Source organism: Wyeomyia smithii, chromosome 1 (assembly GCF_029784165.1).
Source record: "Wyeomyia smithii strain HCP4-BCI-WySm-NY-G18 chromosome 1, ASM2978416v1, whole genome shotgun sequence".
NCBI classification, from domain to species: domain Eukaryota; kingdom Metazoa; phylum Arthropoda; class Insecta; order Diptera; family Culicidae; genus Wyeomyia; species Wyeomyia smithii.
The window spans coordinates 27,627,893-27,654,834 of NC_073694.1; the positions used below are offsets into that span (position 1 = coordinate 27,627,893).

At 41.0% G+C, this 26,942-nt stretch overlaps 2 protein-coding genes across 6 annotated transcripts; both read left to right on the forward strand.

The window, feature by feature from the left end:
- Positions 1 to 18,611, forward strand: LOC129719451 (zinc finger protein OZF-like). Of its 5 annotated transcripts, none has more exons than XM_055670790.1 (3): positions 1 to 367; positions 604 to 1,998; positions 18,515 to 18,611. In XM_055670790.1, the coding sequence occupies exons 1-2, from the start codon at positions 141 to 143 to the stop codon at positions 1,973 to 1,975; spliced, it is 1,599 nt and encodes a 532-aa protein (XP_055526765.1). In that variant the 5' UTR covers positions 1 to 140; the 3' UTR covers positions 1,976 to 1,998; positions 18,515 to 18,611. The 5 variants fall into 5 exon arrangements, with proteins under 5 accessions (XP_055526765.1, XP_055526747.1, XP_055526754.1 ...); XM_055670772.1 differs by lacking the exon at positions 18,515 to 18,611 and adding an exon at positions 5,716 to 5,852; XM_055670779.1 differs by lacking the exon at positions 18,515 to 18,611 and adding an exon at positions 2,237 to 2,994.
- LOC129716652 (zinc finger protein 91-like) lies at positions 7,946 to 26,835 on the forward strand. Its single transcript, XM_055666488.1, has 13 exons — positions 7,946 to 8,101; positions 8,159 to 8,483; positions 8,570 to 9,052; positions 9,116 to 9,872; positions 14,494 to 14,790; positions 18,051 to 18,119; positions 18,515 to 18,744; positions 20,766 to 21,005; positions 21,134 to 21,640; positions 21,711 to 22,129; positions 25,054 to 25,423; positions 25,777 to 26,262; positions 26,329 to 26,835. Exons 2-13 carry the CDS (start codon positions 8,272 to 8,274, stop codon positions 26,750 to 26,752), a joined length of 4,494 nt encoding a protein of 1,497 aa, XP_055522463.1. The 5' UTR covers positions 7,946 to 8,101; positions 8,159 to 8,271; the 3' UTR covers positions 26,753 to 26,835.
- The last annotated feature ends 107 nt before the right edge of the window (positions 26,836 to 26,942 follow it).

Genomic DNA, 26,942 nt, shown 5'->3' on the forward strand with positions numbered 1-26,942 from the left:
TGTTTTTCTTTAGATCGAGTAGAATGTTAAATTCTGTGAAGTTGTTACTGTTTTTTTTTATTTTTGACTCATATAAATGTGATTATTCGCGTGAAATATAAAAGTTATTTTGTTTCCAATACGTGAGTTGTGTGAACGCTATGGAGGAGTTCACTCAAATAAAGGTAGAAGAGCTTACAATATCCGAAACTGTGTGTAAGGAAGGGGAAACTCCACTCGTTAGCAGCGATCGGTGGAGCGGTGAAACGACTGTAACGAATGTCCCGAGGGATAATTCAACTGATGTGAAACAAGAACCTGTAACAGATAGGTCTGATGAAGCTGGAACTATAATAGCTTGTAACGAAATTGCAGCCTCTTGTTCCAGGTAAATATGTACTCCTGCTTCATAATATTGGTTTGGTATAGGTTGACAACAACCTTCAAAGCCTGTTATTTTATTTGAGTTCGGACGAGATGATTCTAAATCGGCCTTAGTCTCCAGCCTGGCAGTAATGACATACTCCGGGTCTGTTTATCATCAGAAAGCTTCAGCCTTTTTTGTGCTGTTTTGTATATTTGTCACGTTGATCATAAACCAATTTAAATTTTCTTCTGTTGCAGTAACGGAGAAGGTTTGGAGCCGAACCAGGCTGATAACAGTCTGAGCAATGGTTCAGAAAAATACAACTGTGACATATGCGGCAAACAGTTCAAACTAAAGAAATCACTTCACTTCCATCTGGGTGTTCATCAGAGCACTGCTTTGAATTGTAAGACTTACAACCCCGGCATAAAGCGGCACGAGTGTAAGATCTGTGGAGAAGGGTTTGCCAAACCGTCCCAACTCATACGGCATATGACTTGTCATACTGAAGAAAGACCTTTCATTTGTGATATTTGCGGTTTATCATATAAGTCAGCTAGGTGTTTGAGGCATCACAAGATAAAACACACCTCAGAGCGGTCGCATGAATGTGACATTTGTGGAAAAAAATTTTGGAGTTCTGAAAAGTTAATGCAACATCTGACTTGTCATAGTGAAGAAAGACCTTTTAGTTGTGATATTTGCGGTTCCTCATTTAAGTCAGCTAAAAGTTTAAAAGAACACAGGAAAACGCACACCTCGGAGAGCCCGTTTAAATGCGAAATGTGTGGACAAAGATTTTGGGGGTCTCAAAAGTTCATGCAACATATGACTTGTCATACAAAAGAAAGTCCTTTTAGTTGTGATATTTGCGGTTCAACATACAAGTCAGTTAATAGTTTGCGAGATCATAAGAAAAAACACACCTCAGAGTGGCCGCATAAATGCGAAATTTGCGATAGAAAATTTCTAGTTCGTTACTCTTTAACGCGACACATGTCTTGTCATACGGATGCACGGACTTTTGGATGCGATGTTTGCAGTGCGTCATATAAGACAGTTGAAGGTTTGAAAGTCCACAAGAAAAAGCACACCTCAGAGTGTCCGTGTAAATGCGATATTTGTGGGAAAAGTTTTCTATTTCCCAATATACTGAGAAAACACATGATTTGTCACACTAACGAACGGCCCTTCAAATGCAATCTTTGCAGCAAATCATTTAAGTCAGATCAATATTTGAAAAATCATAAAAGAGTGCACACGCGTGAGTTCACATGTTTTATATGTGAAAAAGAATTTGCTGCTCCTCGATTACTCGAACAACACATGTTACGTCACAAGCGATTGTTCAAGTGTGATATCTGCGATGCGGAATTTGAAACAAATAGTCTTCTAAACAGTCACAAGCAGAAGCCACATTCGGAACGTCCGTACGTGTGTCCGATCTGCGATAGACGGTTCGCGCACAAGCGCAGTCTTCTGGAACATGAGGCTAGTCACTTGGAAGAACGTCCGCACAAATGCGATATTTGCGAAACATCATACAGGACGTGGAGAGCGATACTGCTGCACAGAAAAACGACAATGCATCTTAAGCGAGAATTAATGGTGAACGAAACGTCCCGATGACCAGAAGTATTTTATTAATAAAGGTAATTTAAAAGTATATATATTTTTTTTTTACTATTAGGCCGATACAAATTTTATTTTCATTCTATGTCAATTTCGATTTTTTTTTTTACCTCTTTCAACTTCCTTTCCTTTGAATGCAAGTCATCCAATACAATGTTTCATTAGAGATATTCCAGTTTTTTTCTTCACGATGTTGTTTATTCTTCGCCCCTTGGTTGTTGTTATGGCCGAGGTTATGGCAGTATCTGTGAATTTCAGCGTTTGTGAGGTCCGTGGCAGACTGACGTTTGGGCAGCAGGATCGGATGCTAGGTACTTTCGTCCACAAATTCGCTAATGCCTATACCTATACGACCGTTCATACGTAGAAGTCCATCTTCGGCAATAAATGGACTCAGTCTGTTTAACGGACTACTCTTCGGCAACGTTTTCTTCCCTAGTATCTTGATAGGTTTTATCAGCGAATCTATTTCAGAAGCACACACATCTTGCACCAGTTTGATGATGAAGATTTCTGCTTCCTTGAGTTCTTGAGTCAACGGTCCAGTAGTACCGTGCTGGATCGAAACCCGTACAGTATCGAAATCCGTACACCTTGATGTTTTTCTTCAGTTTTAAGCATTATAAAAATGAAAATCCATATGATAGTTACATGTACATGTCCGTTGAGCTGTTGACCTTCTGTTAAATGAAACTATGCGCCAGTAGGCCATGAAATAAAAATATTAAAAATGAAAAATCAATCGTGTATCGGTTTCAGTTGTCATTTCGTTGTATCGTTAGAGAATTTACTAAGGAAACGTTCTTCAGATAAAAACGTTTTTCAAGTGGGATATAAGTGTTTTACTCTGTGAATCTTTTTGAAATTGATGGAAAAGGTAAGTCTTTGTCATTTTCGAACTGTATGTTGTCTGGTAAATAGTGTAAATTGTATTTATTCAACAAAAACCGTGTCGTACGGATTGTGATCCTTGCTAATTGATTGAATCGAAATCCGTACAGCGTGTGTATCATGCCTATATTGTTGAACTTCCTTCTTGTTTTCAGCATTTAATGGAAGAAAACAAGTATAAATATACGGCAATCAATTTCGAAAGAGCTGTGACTGAGGTGCGCAAGGTAAAGTCGTACCGGGAAGCTTTGAAAGGTTCCGGCGTTCCGATTACTACGACAAGGCGTACCGCAACGAAACGCTACGAAAATTGCACTATTTCAGCTAATAAAAAAAATAGAAAACCGTGTGAAACTTTTGGAACCAATTATTCCTCAAAATATATATTTTCTTAGATTTAAAGATAAATTATAAATAAAAGATGTACATTTTTGTGCTTCTATATCTATACGGATTTTAATTCATTGCTGTATGGACTTAGATCCAGTTTATATCGCGTGTGTGCGGATTTCGATTCAAAAGTGTACGGGTTTTGATTCAGACAAAAAACTGTGTACGGATTTCGATTCAAAACATGTTCTATTTAAACATATTTTTTTCGAGTTTCGGAGTGATTTTAATTATTTTGCTTGAAAACAGTGATAAAATATAAGTAGATTTATAAGTAAACATGTCAGTTTAAAGCAATATGTGATTTCTTGATTTTCTATTGACCGTCGAAGATCATCATGTGCTTAGGTGTACGGATTTCGATCCAGCACGGTAATACCTTTTTGTTTTTTTTACGTATTATTCGGGTTATTCGCGTTGAAAGAGATTTCGAAGGCTGTTCGCACCCCAAGTATGATGACAGTTCTACAAGGTATGCTATTCACGTTGATGCATTAGTATTAGTGATCGTTATGAACTTTTTCTAATTTTGTATAAAATTGGAAATGATTTTGCATTTTAAACTAAACTTATAAAACATACTTTCCTGGAAAGTTATAGAAATGATGTTGAAACATATTTTATTTGTGGGGAATACATAAACATGCTGCGGTTTAGGTAAAATATGCTGTTTTTCATCAGTTTGCCGGTAACCTTTTTGCACTTTTCGTTTTTTTTCTTGTACTCTAATAGCGCTTCTAAATAGAGTCGCTTATGTTTCATACAGTAACAAAAGTCATGAGCTATGACAATGACTTAGATTATGCTCCAACTATTAGAAATATAGCATTTTTATATATTTTATTTCGACATATTGTCACAATTTTTCACACTAAATCTAAATTAATATCAATTTCTAGTGTGTTTCAACTGGAGATTCACTCTCCAACCAAAAAAATCAGATATGAAACAACATAAAACGAGAAATTTCCTAAAGTGTTCTGAATTCCATACAAAACGCGAAATTTTTTATAACGAGATTTGTTTGTGTGCGTGGATAGACAAAAATGTAGCATACCTTGTAGAACTGTCATCATACTTGGGTTCGCACCTACGTGAACTCTCGTATGTAATTGTCAAAATGTGCGTGATGACAAAAGTAAAAATAGTTCTTTCTCTCTTTTTCGCACGCAGAAACCAAACAAATATCAGCAACACAGTCAACGCGAATTCGCTGGGGACCGTTTCACGATATCCTATAGAGATACTCGTGTGTTCGCCCCAATTATCGCTCAATAGATCATTGCACGATGACGTCACAAAACAAGAAGAAAGAGATTTGACAGTTATCGCGGGTTTGTTTACATAGTAAAACTTTCGGCTCGAATAAAAAAGTGGAAGTTTCATGTTGAAAATTGCGTTTCCAAGAATAAACCAAAAGATCACAGTAACGAATTCGCATAGGCGGAGAGTTTTCCCATCTTTTTCGTACTCGTATCATTCATTTTCACTCCGATCACATAAAAAGTGAATAGAACACCTTGTAAACAAACCCGTGGGAAGTGTCAGAAAAGTGAGGTTATATTTCGTGTGCAATGATCTATAGTGCGTCAACAAATATGTGTAGTTGTAAAAGATTCTGCTCTCCAATGGTGGTTTTCTCTCGGTAACGTCTCGGAACCCGTACACACTTCACGTGTTGAAGAACTGAGCCATATTCACCATTTTTCTTATTGCACGTTTGCGATGTGCTCGTCCCAAAGAATTGAAGCTTTTCTCACTCGGCTTTGCCTCTAACTCTCGAAATACGAATGACAGCCAAATACGTATTTCGAATCCAGCCTGGGAGTGAATAAAGCTGATGTCCTCTGCCAGCTTTGACGCAGACTCTTCCGACTTTCAGTATCCAGTTTTTTACGCGCTAGAATGGCGGACGCTCTAATGAAAAATTCGTAATATATTCGTTATCTAACCCTTTGACAACTTTACTTAGGCGTCGTACACAAATTACGTAAGGCAGAGAGGAGGGGGTTTAGTTTGCGTTACTTATTGCTACATATGGGGGAGGGGGGTAGTTGAAACAGTTACGTAACTGTGATTTGCCTTCAAATCGATCGGTCGCAACTTGGATGCAATCCGGATCCCAAAGCGTGAAAAACAAATGTTATACGATCGGTAGCTCTAGTATCACAAGTGCCAATCCTAAACACAATAATAAAAAATCACTTTTGATATTATTGGCGACATTAAAAGATTTCGGTTTTGGTCGTGTTTTTGTTTCGCAGCTTGAAAAACAGCAACAATAACAAACGTACAAGCATTTCACCTTGTCTCGGTGTACCTTTCATTTATTTTCACCCCAAGGTGAACAGTGAACTATTAACGTGTATGCCATGACATTTTTTTGCTTATGAATTCGAAAGGAAAAAGGAATGTATTCTGTGAAGTTTTAACTGTTTTTTATTTTTTACTCGTAGAAATGTACTTACAATCAAGTGTAATTTAAAAGATATTTTATATCGATAACGTGAGTTGTGTGAGCACAATGGAAGAATTCACTCAAATAAAGGTAGAAGAGCTTACAATAATAGACACTGTGACTGCGGAAGAGGAAATTCCACTCGTTAGGAACGATCAGTGGACCGGTGAAGCGACTGTTACGAATCTCCTGAGAGAGAATCGATCTGATGTGAAACGGGAAGCTGCCGCGAATAGTTTCGATGACGAAGTTGGAAATGTGACAGCTTTTGGTGAAATTGCAGCCTCTAGTTCCAGGTATTGTATTCGAACCGATTCACAACCACTTTCAAAGCATGTTATTTCAATTGATTCTTTTGCTAAGCTCGACAATCAACGTTCGTTTATCGTCAGGCTTCGACGTTCACAGGTTTTATTAATCCAAAGATTGTAACCTTGTACCTTTTAGTGATAACCTATAGCAAATCCGACAGATTTACTAGAGTTGACCAAACGAAGCTTGGCTTTTTCCTTGATGTTTGGTAATATTTGTCACACTAATTATTTATTTTTCTTCTGTTGCAGCAAAGCGAACGGTTTAAAGCCGAACCAGATTGATAACAGCTCAAGCAATGGTTCAGAAATGTACACCTGTGACATATGCGGCAAGGAGCTCAAACACAAGAAATCACTTCGTTTCCATCTGGATCTTCATCGGAGCACTACCCTGAGTTCTAAGGTAGAAAAGCGGCACTACTGTAAGATATGTGGAAGAGGATTTAGTCCACTATCCAAGCTCATACGGCATATGACTAATCATATTGAAGAATCTTATGATTGTGATATTTGCGGTTCTTCATGTAAAACAATTGTTGCTTTAAGAAGACATAGGCTTAAGCATTCCTCGGCGAATCTGTATAAATGCGAAACTTGTAGAAAACGATTCTGGGATTCTCGAAGTCTCATACAACATATGACTTGCCATACTGAAGAAAGACCTTTCAGTTGTGACATTTGCGGTTTATCATATAAGTCATTTCGTAATTTGAGAGAACATAAGGCAAAGCACACCTCGGAGTGGCTGCATAAGTGCGAGATTTGCGACAAAAATTTTCCATTCCGCATAAGATTAACGCAGCACATGCTTTGCCACACAAATGAACGGGCTTTTAAATGCAATACTTGCGGTTTATTATATAAGTCAGGTAATAATCTGAGAGAACATATGAAAATGCACACTTCGGAGAGCCATAGTTGTGAAATTTGTGGTAAAAGCTTTGTATTACGTAAAAAACTAAAACTGCACATGCTTTGTCATACTAACGAACGGTTCTTCCAATGCAATCTCTGCAGTCGATCATTTAAGTCTAATCATAATCTTAAAATTCATGCACGAACGCACGAAGAGCAGAGGCAACATTTGGAGCGTCGGTTCGAGTGTTCGTTATGCGATAAACGGTTTGCACAGAAGTACGATCTAATGGAGCATAAGGCTTGTCACTCGGAAGAACGACCATACGAATGCGATATTTGCGAATCAACATACAGGACGTGGAGAGCGTTACGGGTTCACAAAAAAACACCGAAGCACCTTAAGCGAGAAGCGGCTACAAACGAAACGTCCGGCTGACGAGAAGTAATCTAATAATTACGGTAATTTGAGAGATTTTTCTTCCAACTTTTAAAGATTGATAGACTCAAAAGGCTTGAACGCCATTTTCGGATCGAGATTCGGTTCCCCTCGCTTGGTAGTGCGAAAATTTTTTGTCCTCTGTTTACTTTGGATGAATTCGAAATAAATTGGTGATTCAAAAAAAAAATATAGGTAATCATTAGAATAATTACTGTTGAGGAGAAAAAAACCTGGTGTATTATTTATTAATTTTTAATTCTGCATTTTGATCAGGGGTTATCTAAATATAATTCCACATGAAAAAGTGGGTAACAGAATCAATGAGTGGTAAATGAAAAATGCAGGGGGAATCTATCTGTCAAATATCGTGTAACCTTGACCAGCATATTTGGCAACAAGGCGTCCGGTTGTTTTGATTTGTGTCGTTTTGATTGAAGTAAAATTTAGTAGAATTGTAACGTTCTTTTTTAACAAAACTCTAGAAATCGCGGAAAACTTTTATTAATACTGCGTTACGTAGTGAAATTTGGTGGCAGCAGCCTGCAATTAGCTGAAAACCATGAAGTTTCCGGGCCACACAGGAAACCTTTTAAACGTCATGGACCAACAAACTTCATGGACCAGAGTTGATCTGCGATAACGCACACATATATGAATTTTGACAGCAGTAAATCCCCCCTGGAAAAATGTATGGAGTTTGACAGCCACAAGAACCCTTGGTCACAATCATGCAACGAATTCAGGGAACAGTGGTGGTGAGATTTAACATCAAGGTAAACAATAAATGTTTAGCGTGCATGTTATGTTTGACATGTTTCTAATTTGTCCAGCCTCGAAACATTGCCGATTTTGGTAAAAATTTTACTGTTTTATATAAATATATATTTGTCACGCTGAAACAAGTGGAAAAGTACACAATGACCACGTAAATATAAAAAGCGAAATGGAAGGAGCCACAATGAAACTGGAAGGATTAGCTCCCATAAAGACTGAAGAGTTTTTAATTTGTGACACTATGACTGCGGAAGAAGAATCTTCATTTGCTAGCAGCGAACGGTGCTCCACTGAAACGGCTGTAACGAACGCCCTGAGCGGACACGAACCTGTGACGGATATCACCGATGAAGTTGGGATTATAGTACCTTTTAGCTCTAGGTAATTCGTTAAGAATCAACCTTAGACTCTTTTCACTACGAAAAGTTTTGCTCGCATTTAATCAGTTTCTCTTCTTTCTGGTTCAGCAATCCGGACGATTCAAAAATGAGCCCTGCTGTTGCTGATAATAATCCACGGAAAAAGTACGTTTGCGAATTCTGCAGCAAAGCATTCAGCAAAAAAAACAGCTTAGAAAGTCACATAAGAACTCACACCGGGGAACGTCCTTTTGCGTGTGATATCTGCAGCGAAACGTTCATCACCGCTAAACGGTTGCTGTACCACAAGAGTGTTCATACAAAAGAGCGCAACTTCGAGTGTGACATATGCAAGCGACGATTCTTTCTAAAATTGCAAGTATCGTACCACATGAAAACGCACCGCACAGATTGCCCGTTCAAGTGCCACATTTGCGGTAAAATATTTGTAAGCAGTGGTCATCTCGTAGTACATATGCGTACCCACAGCGATGAGCGACCCTTCAAATGTGACATCTGTGGTGTTTTATTCAAGAGATATCATGCTCTAAAACGTCATGCTAAAATGCACAAAGTTAATTCCTTACAAACGTAAGTACGACTTATATGCTATTTTTCACTGCATTTTATCAAACGCTCTTCTTTCTATTGCAGCAATCAAACAGAGGAACGTCGTTTGGAGTGTGATATCTGTAACCAAACATTCAACACCGCTAAGCGACTGCTGCACCATAAAAGCACTCATACAGGAGAGCTGCATTTCAAGTGTGAAATATGTGAGCAACGTTTTTTATTCGAAGCACAATTGTCGTTCCACCTGAAAACACACAGCACAGATCGTCCGTATAAGTGCCCGATTTGCGACAAAAGATTCATATTTGGTTGGCGTCTCGCAGGACATATGCTCATTCACAGCGATGAGCGACCTTTCGAATGCGAAATTTGTGGTGCATCATACAAGAGATCTAATACTTTGAGGCATCATATCCGTAAGAGCCACAAAGTTGATCTCCACCCGCAAAGTTCAGAAATAAACCGGACTGATAACGGCCAAAGCAATGAACTAGCAAAGCACAACTGCGACATATGCGGCAAACAGTACAAAGCCAAAAGAACACTTCAGTTACACCTGTTACATCATCAGAGCACTGTTGTGGCTCAGTGCGATATTTGCAAAGAAGGTTTCCGTTCGGCTTACAATCTGAAGAAACACCAGAAAACACACGAGACAAAACAACTCAGCTGCGATGTATGTGACAAAACGTTCACCAGGGTTTTTGCTTTGAATGTTCACAAGAGTACTCATGGAGGAGAGCGGAAGTTTAAATGTGAAATATGTGGCAAAGCTTTTTTTCATAAGACACCATTAGCTAAGCATCTGAAAATTCACAACGGAAAGCTGCACGAGTCTGTGATTTGTGGAAAATAAATTTACAGCTCTTAGACAACGAATGTTCGGTCCTTTTACAATTTTTGTTGTGAATTTAGCATCGGAGTAACAAGGAGTCTACCGTATTACTTTTATTGGTAAGTGTTGAGCTGTGCTAATCAATTAAATGTGGAATTTGAGCGAAAAACTTTTCGTTTCCCTTCGGCCTTGAGATGCACATGGTTTGCCATACTAAAGCCTGTATTACACTCTTCGATCAATGGTCAAATATTTGACCTTTTGACATAATGGTCAAATTTATTTGACATCATGATTGTTATTCGCCACGTTGAAAAACTAGAGAGTGACAAACAATTATCTTTGACCAAATTTTTATCTGTTAAAAAGTGACAAATATTTGACGTTTAGTCAAAGAGTGTAATACAGCCTCAACGAACGGTCTTTCGAATGAAACATTTGCAGCCTATCCTGAAAGTCAGATAATGTTCCTAAAGCTCATATACAAGCGCACAATTTAATGCGTATTTAATGAGCGAACCAGATAACTTGAACCCGGACTGGACACTGATACAAAGAACCGTTTTTCCACGAAGGACGTTTCCGTTAAGGCCTAAACACAATTCATACGATGCGGCTGCGTTTGCCTCTTACCTTAGTCTCTTATCCATCCACTCCTATCCCGACCTCCACGCGGTGCCAGCTGGGATACTAGCAACCAATGGAAGATCGGGTAACCAACCCCGGTGGGAACTTGGTCGTATGCTGACAGGGAAGCTAAACAGTGTTGTGCACGATGGTCCTCCGGCAAGACAGGGGGTTGATGCGCAGGCCTTGCAAGCTGCCACCGTAAAACACTCACAAGTAATGAACGAGGAACAAAGAAATTCGGACAGGAACAATCGGCCCAGGCCCATGCGACGAAAACGGACTAACGATTGGAAACTCAGGACGTAGATTAGCTGGTCTCTCAATTTACAAGGGAGCACACCAGTGCTTTCCGAAGTATTGAAATCCCGCAGGTTCGACGTCGTAGCGCTGCAGGAGGTGTGCTGGACGGGCTCAATGGTACGTACGTTCCGGGATGGCCATGCCATCTACCAGAGCTGCGGCAACACGCATGAACTGAGAACAGCTTTTATAGTGATGGGCGGCCCTCGAATGTGTAGGTTCAAGGGCCGTTTCTTCAACATCAGCATCATAAACGTGCACAGCCCTCACCTCGGAATAACCGAAGACGACAAGGATGAATTCTACCCGCAGTTGAAGCGTGAGTACGACCACTGCCTAAAACATGATATGAAGATTATATTGGGGTTTTCAACACTCAGGTCGGCCAGGAGGAGGAATACAAACCGGTGATTGAAAGGTTCAGCGCGCACCAGCTGATCAACGAAATGAGCCTAATATTCATCGACTTAGCCGCCTCCAAGAACTTGGCCGTGCGTAGTACCTGCTTCCAGTACAACCTTCTACACAAGTACTCCTGGAGGTCACCAAATCGGACAGAAACACAGATCGACCACGTTCTGATTGACTGTCGGCACTTCTCAGACATCATCGACGTCGGATCCCATAGGAGCGCTAACGTCAACTCGGACCACTACCTGGTGATGGTTAAGATGCGCCCAAAACTCTCCGTTGTTAGAGACATTTGGTACCGACGCTCGCCTCGGTTAGATCTCGCGCGACTGAAGCAGCCTAACGTCGCCGAAAACTACGCGCTTTCGCTCGAAGCTGCGCTACCGGAAGAGGACCAGCTGGAGGAACTCCTCTCGAGGACTGTTGAAACACCATCAGAACAGCCATCAACAGCGTAGCGGAAAATGTCATCGGGCATGTGGGACGAACCCAACGAAAAGAGAGGATCGACGACAAATGTAGGAGGGTGATTGATGCGGAGAACACTTCGCGGGCGGCTAAGATGCGAAGATGCAGCGAACCCAAATCTTCCGGGAGAAAAAGCGTCGCCTGGAGGAGAAGGAGTTTGCAGAGCTGGAACAGCTACATCATTCTCAGGAAAGGCAAGAGTTTTATCAGAAGCTCAACGCATCCTGCAGAGGCTTTGTGTCGCGAGCCGAAATGTGCCGGGATAAAGATGGTAGTATTCTGACGGACGTTCGTGTGGTGACCGAAAGGTGGAAGCAGCACTTCGACGAACACCTGAATGGCGCCCAGGTAGAAGACCATGGCGGCGGAGAAAGTGATCCCGCCGGTGCAACAAATGTAGAAGACGTGCCAGCCCCAACGATAGGCGAAGTTAAGGATGCCATCAAGCAGCTGAAAAACAATAAATCGACTGGGAAGGATGGCCTCGAAGCGGAGCTTATTAAGATGGGCCCGGAGAAGCTGGCCACCTGTTTGCACCGGCTGATTGCAAGAATTTAGGATATAGAACAGCAACCGGAGGAGTGGAAGGATGGAGTTATCTGCCCTATCTATAAAAAAGGCGACAAATTGGACTGTGGGAACTGTCGTGCGATCACGACCTGAATGCCGCCTACAAAGTGCTGTCCCAAATCATTTTTCGTCGCCTCTCACCCCTAGCCAACAAATTTGTGGAAAGTTATCAGGCCGGCTTCGTGGAAGGACGGTCTACGACGGACCAAATCTTTACCATACGGCAGATCCTCCAGAAATGCCGTGAAGAACCCCCACACACCACCTATTCATCGACTTTAAAGCCGCGTATGACATTATCAACCGAAAAGAGCTATGGAAGATCATGGACAAAAACGGCTGTTCCACATCAATGGACCATAAGACGTGGGTTAGAAACGTGAAACCCGTGACACTCAAAGTTTGTTCACGATTCCCTGGCCGGATTAGTTTAGAGTGGACTGTATACGGTTGATCGATCGATGGAATACACGTGATTAACACTTAGCAAACTATCTTTATTAACTTTAAATTTAAATTTGATCGCGCGATCTACGAACTGAACACTTCAATGGTCGTACATAGAATGAATGGGAATAGCATCGATGAATCGGTGCTCACCCATCAAGCTGCTAGGTAGAGAGGGATGTATGTACTCAATTTGCCTTGTCTATGTATTCGCGTTCTTATTGTTGCTGTCGTGACGGATGGAACAACGGCTTTCTGGAGGAGCTGATTAGACTGATAAAGGCTTCGGTGGATGGGACGCAGTACTGTGTGAGGATTTCGGGTGGATTGTCGGTCCATTTGAATCCCGTAGGGCTTCAAAAGGGTGATGGTCTCTCTTGCCTGCTATTCAAAATTGTGCTACAGGGTGTAATGAATCGAGCGGAAATCAACACGCGGGGTACGATTTTCAACAAATCCAGTCAATTCGTTTGCTTTATTGATGACATGGACATTGTCGGCAGAACAACTGCGGCGGTGGCAGAACAGTACACAAGACTAAAATGCAAAGCAGTTGTGGTGACCACCCTAGAATACAACCCTGTCTGAACAACTGGCTGGCTCAGTGTTCTGATGCAGAGAATAAATCAGTTTATAGTTGACTGTCGAAGAGTACACCTCGCGTTTTATTTACTAGCGTATCACCAGTCCCGTTAGCTTTCAGTTATTTTAGTGGCGACGAGGAAATCGGTTTTTTCTTTCTTAGAAATTCGCGTGTGTACGAACGGTTTCTTTGGTTTTGCGACAGTGTTTCCGTAACCTACGAACAGTTTTTTTCCGGCGTTAAGTTTGCTGGTGAAGTGGTTTCGCGGCGTTCAGTTTGCCGAAAGTTTGTTTCCCGCTGGAGTGAAAAGCGACAGAAAAATTAAAAAAGTTTTGCCCCGCCAAGTGTTTGCGGAGAGCTAGTGTTGAAAAGCGGTAGTAGTGTTTTTCCGCAAAGTAATGAAAATCATTAAAAAAAAAGTTTATCCTGGTAAATCAGGTTTGTTTTACTTTTAACAAGTTTTTTGATTTTAATCAAACAGGTTTGCGTCAACGACCACGTAAGTTTTTGCACAGTTTATCTTGTTTTAACTGCATGTTTAAAGTGCGATTGTAAGCCTTTTTCGACTGTTTAGCACGCAGGAGGAATTGCGCTTCATTTTGTTTTTTACCGTGATCGGATAGGCAAAAGAGCCATTTTTTATTTTGCTGCACTACCATAATCAAACAGCAGCATATTAAAGTTTTGCATGTAAGTTCTGTTTGATTCAGCACTAACACTAATCATCGGCGGCATTTTTTTTTGTCTGCTTCATCGCACCGCCGAAACAAATTGTATTCTTGCTTGTGTTTTTCGTTCCGCACGAAGCGGAATAGGCAAAAGTGTTTTGTTGTTCACAGCTGTTTTTTTTTATGTTGAGTTGTGTGGAGATCAAATTCAGTTTGTTTTGATTTGATCGCACCAGTGAAATATACACTGAAAAAAATATTTTTGTAATTTTGCACACTAGTACAAGTTTTAGTTTGTAAATTTTTTTTTAAATTTTTTTTCTTCATCATGTCAAGTATGCCGTTAGTGAATCAAATCGAGCCGTACGTTCCTGGTACTATTCCGTTTGCGCAGTTTTTGGAGCAGTTGGACTGGGTGTTTGCGCATCATAAAGTGGTTGATCCGGCGGAGCAAAAAGTTTCGTTTCTCGCTACCTGTAGCAGGGAAGTCTACAGCGAGATAAAGCTTCTTTTCCCTGGCAAGGATTTGAAAGCTTTATCGTTTTAGGAGATTACGGATGCTCTTAAAAAACGGTATGACAAGACGGAAAGCGATTTGATCCATCGCTACAGATTCTACAAACGCGAACAAGGGCCGAATGAAACAGCTGTGGATTTCATACTAGCTGTTAAGCTCCAAGCAGAGTTGTGTGAATTCGGACAGTTTAAGGACATGGCGATTCGCGATAAGTTGGTTTGTGGAATCCGCGATGAGGAGCTACAAAGGCGTTTGTTTGATGAGGACGATCTAACCTTGGCGAAAACGAAGAAACTCATCACGAATACGGAAGCAGCAGGAGAGAGGGTGAAAATAATCTCGAGATTCCAGTTCGCGCCGTACGAGCGTGTTGAACAGGCTTGGGAATCGGGACAATCGCTCGGATTTCCGAGATCGCTCGCGTGGACGGAGTCGTCAGCCTATTAGAGGAAGGAGCAGAAGCCGATCAGTTTCGTTTGACCGTAAAAATCGTTCCACTTCAAAGTCACGAAATCTGTTTTGCAATTTCTGTCGTAGAAGTGGACATACACGTCGTTTTTGTTACGACTTGAAAAACAAGAAAAAGTCAGCGAAGTTTGTCAATTCTCCAGCAGCAAAGCCAAAATTTAACGAGTATCAGAAAAGTTTGAGACGTCGATTGAATAGATCCGTCTCGGATGACGACGACATGGACTGTTTGATGATATCATCAGCCAATAGAATCAACGAACCGTGTTTCCGTAACGTTTTCGTTGACGGCTTGCGGTTGAAGATGGAAGTTGATTGTGGCGCTGCAGTCTCCGTCATCAGTTTGGAGATGTACGAGGGAGAATTCGATCACATACCCTTAGAGACGTGCGACAAGAAATTAGCAGTGATCAATGGCAGTAAGTTGAAGTTGGAAGGAGAAATAACAGTAAAAGTTGAGTTTAACGGCCAAGCGAAAACTGTTTAACTGATCGTTTTGCGAAGTGGAAGTTGCTTCACACCTTTGTTGGGACGAGACTGGCTGGATGTATTCATTCCTGACTGGAGGAAGGCGTTTGGAAGCAGCATCAATCAACTGGCAGTTTGCCCGGACCAGATTGTTGCAGAGATACAGAGTAAGTTTGCCAATGTTTTTGATAAATCTTTATGTACGCCAATTAAAGGGTTCGAAGCAGATCTAGTTTCAAAAGATCATACACCGGTTTTTAAGCGTGCTTATGACGTTCCATACAGGTTGAGGGACAAGGTTTTACAGCACCTCGACTGTTTGGAAAAGGATGGAGTCATAACACCAATAGATTCGAGCGAGTGGGCGTCACCCGTAATTCAAGTGGTGAAAAAGGACGGTGGCATTAGGATGGTTATTGATTGTAAAGTTTCTATCAATAAAGTTTTGATTCCTAATGTGTATCCGCTCCCACTAACACAGGATTTGTTTGCTTCTTTGGCTGGCGCGAAGGTTTTCTGTTCTCTTGATCTGTCTGGTGCGTATACACAGCTATTGTTGTCAAAAAGGTCAAGAAAAATCATGGTGATTAACACAATCAAAGTTTTGTTTACGTACAATCGTTCGCCACAGGGTACTTCTTCAAGTGCGGCTATATTTCAGCGGATCATGGATCAGGTTTTGAAGGATATCGACGGAGTTTACTGTTACTTAGACGATGTTTTGATAGCAGGCAAGGACTATTCGGACTGTGTACGGAAGCTTAATTTGGTCTTAGAGCGTCTTTCTAATGCCAATATTAAGATTACATTATGCGACGCGACGCGAGACCAGACAAACAACACTTATTGTTCTTACAACATAAAAAACGCATTAAAAATTTCCTTTAGTCGACCGGTTTCGGGCTGCTACCGCCCATCTTCGGGACTTTGTCCGACTAGTTGTTTTTTCTCTCCGTACGCTGTGGGCGTTCGAAGAGACATCCTGCTTATTCGGACTGACGAAACTGAGAGTGCAGTAAATCTTCTCTCTTCGAACGCCCACAGCGTACGGAGAGAAAAAACAACTAGTCTGGACAAAGTCCCGAAGATGGGCGATAGCAGCCCGAAACCGGTCGACTAAAGGTAATTTTTAATGCGTTTTTTATGTTGTAAGAACAATAAGTGTTGTTTGTCTGGTCTCGCGTCGCGTCGCATAATGTGATCGTCGGTTCTTACGTTGCACAAAACATCGAAAATACAGTAATATTAAGATTAATCTGCAAAAATGCAAATGGTTTGTTTCAAGTTTGCCATTCTTGGGTCACATTTTGAGCGACAGAGGTTTGTTGCCGTGCCCGGAAAAGGTCGAGACCATTCGGAAAGCTAATATTCCGAATAATGTTTCTGAACTGAAGGCATTTTTGGGTTTGGTTAATTACTACGGGAAGTTCATACCCAATTTGTCCTTACGCCTCAGCTGTCTGTATCGTTTATTAAAAAAAGACGTTAAGTTTGTCTGGGACTCAGATTGTAGTCGAGTGTTTGAAGACTGTAAACAGGCGTTGCTGAGTTCAAAGCTGTTAGAGTTTTATGATCCGAGGAAACCTGTTGTCGTTGTAACAGATGCATGTAGTTATGGGTTAGACGGCGTAATCGCACATCAAATCAAGAATGAGGAAAGACCTATTAGTTTTGTTTCTTTCAGTTTAACAAATGCACAAAAATCCTACCCAATTTTGCACTTAGAAGCGTTGACAGTTGTTAGCACCATCAAAAAGTTTCATAAGTTTCTTTTTGGCAAAAAGTTTACTGTGTATACTGATCATAAGCCATTGATTGGAATTTTCGGGAAGGAAGGAAAAAATACGTTGTTTGTGACGCGTCTGCAGAGATATGTAATGGAACTGAGTATTTACGATTTTGACATTGTTTACAGGCCGTCAACAAAGATGGGCAACGCAGATTTTTGCTCACGATTTCCTCTTCCTGAAAATGTTCCGTTAAGTCTGCAAAAGGAATACATAAAGAGTTTGAATGTTTCCAATGAGTTTCCGTTAGACCATGCTTTGATTGCGAGTGAATCACAAAAAGATCCGTTTTTGCAAAAAAAAATTTACTACATGAAGCATGGTTGGCCACAGAAGTTAGATCGAAGTTTTTTAGATGTATACGCACAACACCAAGACTTGGAAGTAGTAGAGGGTTGTTTGCTATACCAAGACCGTGTCGTGATTCCTGATAGTTTGCAAACGAAAATTCTGCTTTTACTACATAAAAAGCACTCAGGAATAACCAAAATAAAGCAGATGGCCAGAAGAACAGTTTATTGGCATGGCATGAGTATTGACATTGAAAATTTTGTTAAAACTTGTTCTGTGTGTTGTCAAATGAATGTTGTTCCAAAGCAGGTACCACATTCTAACTGGATCCCTACAACAAAACCGTTTACCTGCATTCATGCGGACTTCTTTTATTTCGACAAAAAAAATTTCCTGGTCATTGTCGACAGTTTTTCAAAATGGCTTGAAGTTGAGTACATGAAGTTTAGTACAGATGCCAGGAGTGTGAAGTCGAAATTTATCAGCGTTTTTGCTAGATTTGGGTTGCCGGACGTAGTTGTTACGGACGGAGGACCGCCGTTTAATTCTAAAGAACTTGTTGACTTTTTTCAGAAACACAGTATCAAGGTTATGAAAAGTCCTCCGTATAACCCCTCGAGTAACGGACAAGCAGAACGTATGGTAAGAGTGGTAAAAGAAGGTTTGAAAAAGTTTTTGTTGGATCCGGAGATGGCTAGTTTGAACACAGAAGATCTGGTGTCATAATTTTTGTTTGGTTACAGGAATACATGTTTAGAAGGTAGTAGTTCTTTTCCTTCAGAGAGACTGTTTAGCTATAAACCCAAAACGCTGTTGGATTTAATCCATCCTAGGAATAGTTTTAGGAATCATCTGACGAAGCGTGATAATGTGGATAAATCTGTGTATAGCTATAATACCAAAGATTATCGTAACCTGACTGGATTGACAAGTTGCGCCCAGGAGATCTAGTATACTTAAAATATTTCAAACCTACTGACATTCGACGATGGCTTGAAACAAAATTTTCAAAACTTGTTTCCTTAACAACTTTTCAGGTTTCCGTCGGAGGTCGGGTGTATCTGGCGCACCGCAATCAGCTGAAGCTGGTTGGAGCTCGCAGAAATCGTCACGGTTTGATTTTTGCGAGGGAGGAAGGAAGGAGTGTTAACCGGAAAGAGCGCGCGATGACGATGACGATGAAAGCGTTGATGACGATGCTGGCGGATTCCTTGGTTTCGCAACAGATTCGTATATCTACCGAGGCACATCTGACGATCATCCAATGGTTTGTGATTCGGAAGGTGGCGGCACATCGGCGTGTTTACCGCCTGAGGAAGTTGATCCCCAGGAGGGCCCATCTACGCGACAGTGGTCGCAATCGAATCAACCGTCAAGTTCAAGTTGTCATCCAGAAAGTTTGCGTCGCTCTAGTAGACCGAAGCGTCCTAAAAGGGATGTCGATTTTATATATTAAAACAAACATAAGTTTGAGCTTATGGCAGTATTGTTTCGCCACTATCTGAAAAAAAAGTTAAAGCGGCAGTCATGTTTAACCGCATTCAAAAAAAAAAATTAATACCTATATGGCAGTGAAGTTTGGCCATTTTAAGAAAAATATTGTTTAAACTAAAGGGGGAGAAAGAACTGGTTCACTGATCTTTTGAATCTATGCAGACAACCCGCTCCCGAGCTAATCAGAAAATCATTTCTTTAAAAGATCGAAATCTTCTGATCGCGAGCGGATTGCCTGCGAGCTGAACAAAAGAGCCATCGGAAGAACTAGTTCTTCTGAGAGCGAAAGATTTCGCTCTTTCAAAGAACTGAATCTTTTGATCAGCCTGCGAGCGGATTGCCAGATCAGTGAATCAGTTCTTTCGTTCTTTTCGTTCCACATCCATTCGTGTGCGTACTCGGCGTTATCCAACCCGTGTACCTGTGTATGGACTGTTGCTTTTTTTGCATGCTCTTGCGGCTGGCTGGGTGATGAGAAATGCAAGTCATGCATATCAGGGCAGACGTTTGGTGGCAGCTTGTTTCTGGGAGTTCTACTGTAATTTTGCGCGCGACCTTGCGCTTGGCAAATTGGGTGTAAAGCTTTCACCTGGCTCTCGCTTGCGGTGTCTGATAATTAGCTACACTGATAAAAACCAAAAATTATGTAGGAACGAAAAGAGCGAGTGAGCTGTTAAAAAGAACTAGTTCATCTTAGTGAGCGGAACCGCTCTGATCCGCTCACTATAGTGAACCATTTTTCCCTCCTCTAGTTGACTGTCGAAGAGTACACCTCGCGTTTTATTTACAAGCGTATCACCAGTCCCGTTAGCTTTCACAGTTATTTTACCAGTGAGGATTGGGTTACAGATAAATACGTCTGAAACGAAGTATATGCTAATGCTAGTTGGTGGAACCGAAGCCGACCGACACACACTTAGATTACCGTGAACTCAACAGCTAATAAATTCAGCGAAATGTTTTACAAGTTTTCGGTAGAATTTTCATGAACTTCGGCAAACGAGATGTCATTACTTGCTGGTTCACGGTAGATCGATATATTTGCCGAATGTTCGTCGAAATATCTTGCTAATATTTGTTAAAAAGTTCACCAAGTTCGATCAGCTGTTGTGAAGTTTGCCGAGATGAATTAAGTGTGCAGCGATGAGTTCGAGGTAGCCGACGAGTTTGTCTATCTTGGCTCACTGATAACCAAGGACAATGATACCAGCCGTGAGATCTGGACGCGTATTGGCGAAAGTCGTGCCTACTATGGGCACCACAAGCAATTGCGGTCGAACAGACTAAGCCCCCGTATGAAGTGTAACCCGTGTAAAGCGTTCATAAGACCGGTTGTTCTCTACGGGCATGAAACGTGGATAATGCTCGAGAAGGACCTGCGTTTGCTCGGAGTTTTCGAACGACGGGCACTAAGGACGATCTTTGGCGGCCTGCAGGAGAACGGAATATGGAAGCGACGAATGAACCATGAGTTGTGGCCAAAGCTGGACGGATACGCTGGGCAGGGCACGTTGCAAGAATGCCGGACAACCACCCTGCGAAGATGGTGTTTGCCTCGAATCCGGCAGAAAGAAGACGATAAGAATTACGTGATTCCGTTCTCTCATCTGTTGGTTCACAGTTGATTTTATGATTTTATTTTCATCCCGAGTAAACAGTAAACTTCAAGCGTGTATGCAATGACATATTTTTGTTTACTAGTTCGAGTGGGAAAAATATTGTTGAGTTCTGTAGAGTTTTTATTATATTTTACCGTTGAAATATACCTACTATAATCACATTAGAATAAGTAAGTTGTGTTAATGAAATGGAGGAATTGTCTGCAATAAAGGTAGAAGAGTTCATTGTATTCGACACTGTGGCAAAAGAAGAAGAAACTCCGCTTGTGAGCAGTGATGGGTGTTCTGGTGGACCGATAGTAACGAACGCCCCGAGGGAAGATTTAGGTGAAGTCAAACAAGACCCTGCGATTGATATCATTGATGATGTGAGTGCTACAATAGCTAATAGCGAAACTGCAGCTTCTCGATCCAGGTAACTGTCTTAAATATTTTTATTTAACCAGAATATTTGAAACATCAAAAACACTAATATAAAAACTGCCGCTACAAACATTGAGTTCAACATCCGAACAGAGAAAAACAAACAATTTGCTTTTGTAGTCTATCTTCTTTCTGTTGCAGCATCTCGAACGGTTTAGAAATATCCAATATCAGTGTTGGTGAACATCCACGAAAAAACTTCGTTTGTGAGTTCTGCAACAAAAGATATGCCTCAAAATACAGCTTGGCGGATCATAGAAGGAATCACACAGGGGAAGGTCGTTTTGCGTGTGATATCTGCAACAAGTTCTTCAAAACTACTAAACGACTGCAGCAACATAAGAGTTATCATACAGGAGAGCAGAGATTCAAGTGTGAAATATGTGGGCGACGTTATTTCTTAAAGTCACAATTAGGGACCCACCTCAAAATACACAGTACAGATTGCCGGTATAAGTGCCGGATTTGCGATAAAAATTTCGTGTCTAATTATCATCTCGATGATCACATGAGTAGCCACAGCGATGAGCGACCTTTCAAATGCGACATTTGTGGTGCACCGTACAAGAGAGTTAATAGTTTAAGGTATCATCTTCGCAAGATCCACAAGGTTAACCATTCCCCGGGGTTAGTATTGTTTATTTTTTTTAATGTAACTGGTTTATTGTAAGCCAGCATACTTTTTCTTCTATTGTAGCAACGAGGAGTGTTTGGATCCAAACGGTAAAAGCAAAAATTCAGCAAAATACACCTGCGACATATGCGGTAAAAAGTACACACATAGAGCATCTTTTCACATACATCTGTATCTTCATCGAAGCACTGAAAAGAATCAGTGCGATGTTTGCAATAAAAACTTCAGTTCTGCTAATGTTTTGAAAACACATCTCAAATCACACGATAAAACAAAAACAACACGATTCAGTTGTGATGTATGTAACAAAACGTTCTCCAAAGCGTTTACTTTGAAGGTTCATTCGAGTATTCATTGGGGAGAGAGGAATTTTAAGTGTGAAATATGTAGCAAAGCATTTCACCATAAGAGACCATTAGCGGTGCATATTAGGAAGGTGCACAAAGAGTTGCCAATAAAATTTTCGATTAATATGGAAGAGTGCTGAAGAAAAAGGTGGATTTCAAATAAATTTATAAAATAGCATAAATATATGTTGTGAGAGGGCTTTTCTCTGATTCTCTGATTAAAACCAGTGCCAGTTTTGAATACAGCTATTAAAAAGATATCACCTCGCAAAAAATCACTCGACAAAACCGTTTTGTTTAGGGCTTACATTTTGTTAAAATTTTAGATTAAAAACTTTCATTTAACAGCAGCAATCAATTGCTCTTGAAATTTAAAATACTGCATCAGCAAAGTGTTACACTGCGTTAGGCGGGTTAGTAACGAAAGGCTGAAACTCAAAAGGCTGAAACCCGAAAGGCTGAAACTCGAAAGGCTGAAAAGTATGTTTCATAACGAAAGGCTGAATGCACGAAAGGCTGAAACTTTTGTAACTTGAATCATAATCGTTGAAAAATTCGGACACATGGATAACAAACCTTTATAAGGTGACAGAGTTCAATGTTTGAGTATCAATTGGTTTGTGCAATGGAAAATTAATTTTCGGCAACATTTGAATCTATACACACTTGACTCTTGTACACGTTTCCTAGATAATTCAGGGCGAGATGGCCGAAGGCCGCGAGTGTGCGCCGGCGACCCGCCGTCGGAAGCGCCGGCCACTGCGGGGGGGCAGCCCCCCCGCAGAAATCACCCTTGTATAGGTTCGTTCGTTTCCCTAGGTCTACTGACTCGTAGGGGTGATCCCCTAGTTTAGTCCGAACGAGCGATAGCGAGTAAGGACAGCATACATCTCGGACAATCGAGTCGGCCGTAGGCCGCGAGTGTTCTTTCAGAAATGAACTTTGTGAATTTCAGCCTTATGATTTTTCAGCTTTTCGTGATTCAGCCTTTCGTGTTTTCAGCCTTATGTAGTTTTCAGCCTTTCGTGATTTCAGTCTTTCGAATTTCAGCCTTTCGTGTTTCAGCCTTTTGAGTTTCAGCCTTTCGTAGTAGACCCCGTTAGGCCACCATGCAAAACTGTACGATTACGAGCTCGGGTAGGAAAACTGTTGTTGAATTCTATTATGTTTGTGGTGTTTTTCTTACCTCCAACACGTGAAAATCTATAGTATATCAAGTTATTTAGCTTCAAGTTCGTGGATTTTGCATTGAGTGAAATGGAGGAATCCACTCACATAAAAGTAGAAGAGCTAAATAAAAAAAAGAAAGAAGAGAGACTAATTAAACGCGAGCAAACAATTTCGTGGCGAAAAGAGGTGTAGGTTGATTCTTAACAAATATCCTGGAGTTAGAAGCTGCTGTAATCCCTACCTCGTTGGTGATATCCATCGCAGGTTCTTGTTCCACATTAGCTGAGCATTTCCTCAAGGCAGTGATGAGTCCACACAGAGAAAAAAAGTCGATTTTGTGTGTGGGCGATAGACAACAGACCAAATCTTCACGCTGCGGCAAATCCTCCAAATGTGTCGCGTATACCAAGTCCCCACGCACAACCTTTTCATCGATTTTAAGGCCGCTAGTGTAGAGCTATGGAAAATCATGGATGAAAATGGTTTCCCAGCGAAACTAACAAGACTGATCAAGGCCACGATGGATGGTGTACAGTTCTGTGTGAAGACTTCGGGTGCGTCATCAAGCCCGTTTGAAACACGCAAGGGACTTCGACAAGGCGACGGTCTTTCCTGTCTCCTGTTTAACGGCCTTTAACATGCGCGACACGATCTTCAATAAATCCAGCCAGTTCATCTGCTTCGCTGACGACGTGGACCTTGTCGAAAGGACGTTCCAGGCGATTGCTGAACAGTACAACAAACTGAAACGTGAAGCAGAAAAGGTTGGATTGAAAGTGAGTACGTCAAAGACCGATCTACTAGCAGGAGGAACCGAGCGCGATAGAGCTCGCATAGGCAATAGCGTAATAATTGACGGAGACGAGTTCGAGGTGGTTGACAAATTTGTATACCTCGGGTCTTTGGTAACGTCAGACAACAACTGCAGCAGAGAAATCCGCAGACGTATTGTAGCTGGTCTTCAAGTCGTGCCTACTACGGACTCCACAAGACTTTGAGGTCTGGTAAACTTGGCCCCCGTACCAAGTGCACCCTGTACAAGACGCTTGTAAGACTAGTAGTCCTCTACGGGCACGAGACACGAACAATGCTCGAGGAGGACTTGCAAGCACTGGCCGTTTTCGAACGGCGTGTGCTTAAGACTATCTTCGGCGGAGTATGCGAGAATGGCGTGTGGAGGCGAAGGATGAACCACGAGCTGGCGCAACTCTACGGCGAACCCAGTATACAAAAAATCGCGAAAGCTGGAGGGGTACAATGGGCGGGACATGTTGTAAGAATTCCGGACACCAATCCCGCAAAAATGGTGTTCGTCTCGAATTCGGCCGGTACAAGACGTAGAGGTGCACAACGAGCTAGGTGGTTAGACCAAGTGGAGCAAGATCTTGGAAGTGTGGGACTCTCAAAAAACTGGAGACTAGCGGCTATGGACCGAGGATGTTGGCGTAACATTGTGACGCAGGTGAAATCCTGAGGGATGTTTCACCAGGAAAGTAAGTACCAGATAACTAGATCCCGAACTGAACACTGATGCGGAGAACCGATTTTTCACGAAGGACGTTTCCTTTAGGAGTGAAAATTCGATGAGCAACGCATTTCATTTGAAATATTTATATGGTCGAGTCTACTCGACTTTTATAACAAAACCAACTGTCGAATGAAAATTTAGGAGTAAATAGACTGGCTGAATGCCAGGGGATTGCTAAACCACCTCGAACTAACACCTAAATTTTGAAGTGGACAAATTTGCTGAAAACACACATGAAATTGATGAATTGTAATAAAATAAAACATTTCTTGTTCGTTATGATGAGGATTACTCGAGACGTTCTCTCATTCTGCACCAGTTGATTTTATGATTATATTTATTTTCACCCCGAGTTGAACAGTAAACTTCAAGCGTGCATGCCATAACATATATTTTTGTTTACTAGTTCGAGTAGGAAAAATATTGTTAATTTCTGTGGAGTTTTTATTAATTTTTACCGTTGAAATATACAATCACTTCGGAATGCGTAATTGTGTTAGCGAAATGGAGGAATTGACTGCAATAAAGGTAGAAGAATTCATAATAATCGACACATTGACTACAAAAGAGGAAACTCCGCTTACGAGCAGTGATGGGTGTTCTGTAGAACCGATTGTAACGAATACTCTGAGGGAAGATTTAGTTGAGGTCGAACAAAACCCTGTGCGGGATATCATTGATGATGTTGAAGCTACCGCAGCTCATAACGAAACTGCAGCTTCTCGATCCAGGTAACTTTCATTGTCTATTCATGAGGTAAGGCGGCTGTTTTTGCATGATGCATACCTTTTTTTTAATCAAGCGTAGTTTATTTTGCATATACTTTAAGGTCAAATGAATACAAAGTTTTTTCTTGCTAAGTTCCTCAGCTTCATGCTATCTAAAATACGTGTTCCCTAATCAGCAGAAGGAACAAGTGGACTCTTATGAGTTTAAAGTTCAATTGTTACTGTTTTAATTTAAAACTGCCGCTTCAAATATTTAGTTCAAAATCCGAACGAAAAATAAACAATTCTTCATTTATTTGGTTTAGACTCTAAAAGGCCTTTTTGTAATTTACCAGATGATTTTCTGTCTGTTGCAGCAACTCCAACGCTTCAGAAATACGCAGTAGCAGTGTTGGCGAACGTCCTCGAAAGAACTTCGTTTGTGAGTTCTGCAACAAGGGATTTACCACAAAATACAGCTTGGCGTATCATATAACAACTCACACAGGAGAAGGTCGTTTTGCGTGTGATATCTGCAACAAATCATTCAAAACCACTAAACGACTGCAGCACCATAAGAGTGCTCATACAGGAGAGCAGAGATTCAAGTGTGAAGTATGTGGGCGACGTTATTTCTTAAAGACACAATTAGGGACGCACCTCAAAATACACAGTACAGATTGCCCGAATAAGTGCCGTATTTGCGGTAAAAATTTTCTGTCTAATTATCATCTCGATGATCATATGAAAAGTCACAGCGATGAGCGACCTTTCAAATGCGACATTTGTGGTGCACCGTACAAGAGAGTTGGTAGTTTAAAGTATCATATCCGCAAGATCCACAAGGTTAACCTTTCCCCGGGGTTAGTATTATTGACGTTTTTGATGTAACTGGTTTATTGTTAGCATATTTTTTTCTTGTATTGCAGTAACGAGGAGTGTTTGGACCCAAACGATAAAAGCAGTGATTCAGCAAAGCACACCTGCGACATATGCGGCAAGAAGTACAGACATAGAGCATCTTTTCACATACATCTGTATCTTCATCGAAGCACCGAAATCAATCAGTGCGATGTTTGCAATAAAAACTTCAGTACTGTAAATGCCTTGAAAACACATCTCAAAACACACGATAAAACAAAACCAACACGATTCAGCTGTGATGTATGTAATAAAACGTTCTCCAAAGCGTTTACTTTGAAGGTTCATACGAGTATTCATGGAGGAGAGAGGAATTTTAAATGTAAAATATGTAGCAAAGCATTTCACCATAGGGTTCTACTAGCAAAACATATTAGAAAGATGCACCCAGAGTTGCCAACAAAAAATTTCAATAAACTGGTAAAGTGCTGAAGAAAAAACTGGATTCCAAATAAATTTACAAAACAGCAAGAATATGTATTGTGAGAGAGCTTCTCTGTTACTAAATCCAGTGGCTTTTTCAAAAACAGCTATTAAAAAGATATCACCTCGCCAAACTCATTTTATCCCGAACTGTTCTGTTTTGGGCTTACATTTTGTGAAAATTATTGACTAAACAATT

Coding starts and splice junctions, on each gene's coding strand:
- LOC129719451 (XM_055670790.1), top strand. CDS start 141: ATGGAGGAGTTCACTCAAATAAAGGTAGAAGAGCTTACAATATCCGAA. Junction 368..603: donor ATTGCAGCCTCTTGTTCCAG/GTAAATATGTAC, acceptor CTTCTGTTGCAG/TAACGGAGAAGGTTTGGAGC.
- LOC129716652 (XM_055666488.1), top strand. CDS start 8,272: ATGGAAGGAGCCACAATGAAACTGGAAGGATTAGCTCCCATAAAGACT. Junction 18,745..20,765: donor CATCTGACGATCATCCAATG/GTTTGTGATTCG, acceptor AGAATAAGTAAG/TTGTGTTAATGAAATGGAGG. Junction 25,424..25,776: donor ACTGCAGCTTCTCGATCCAG/GTAACTTTCATT, acceptor TGTCTGTTGCAG/CAACTCCAACGCTTCAGAAA.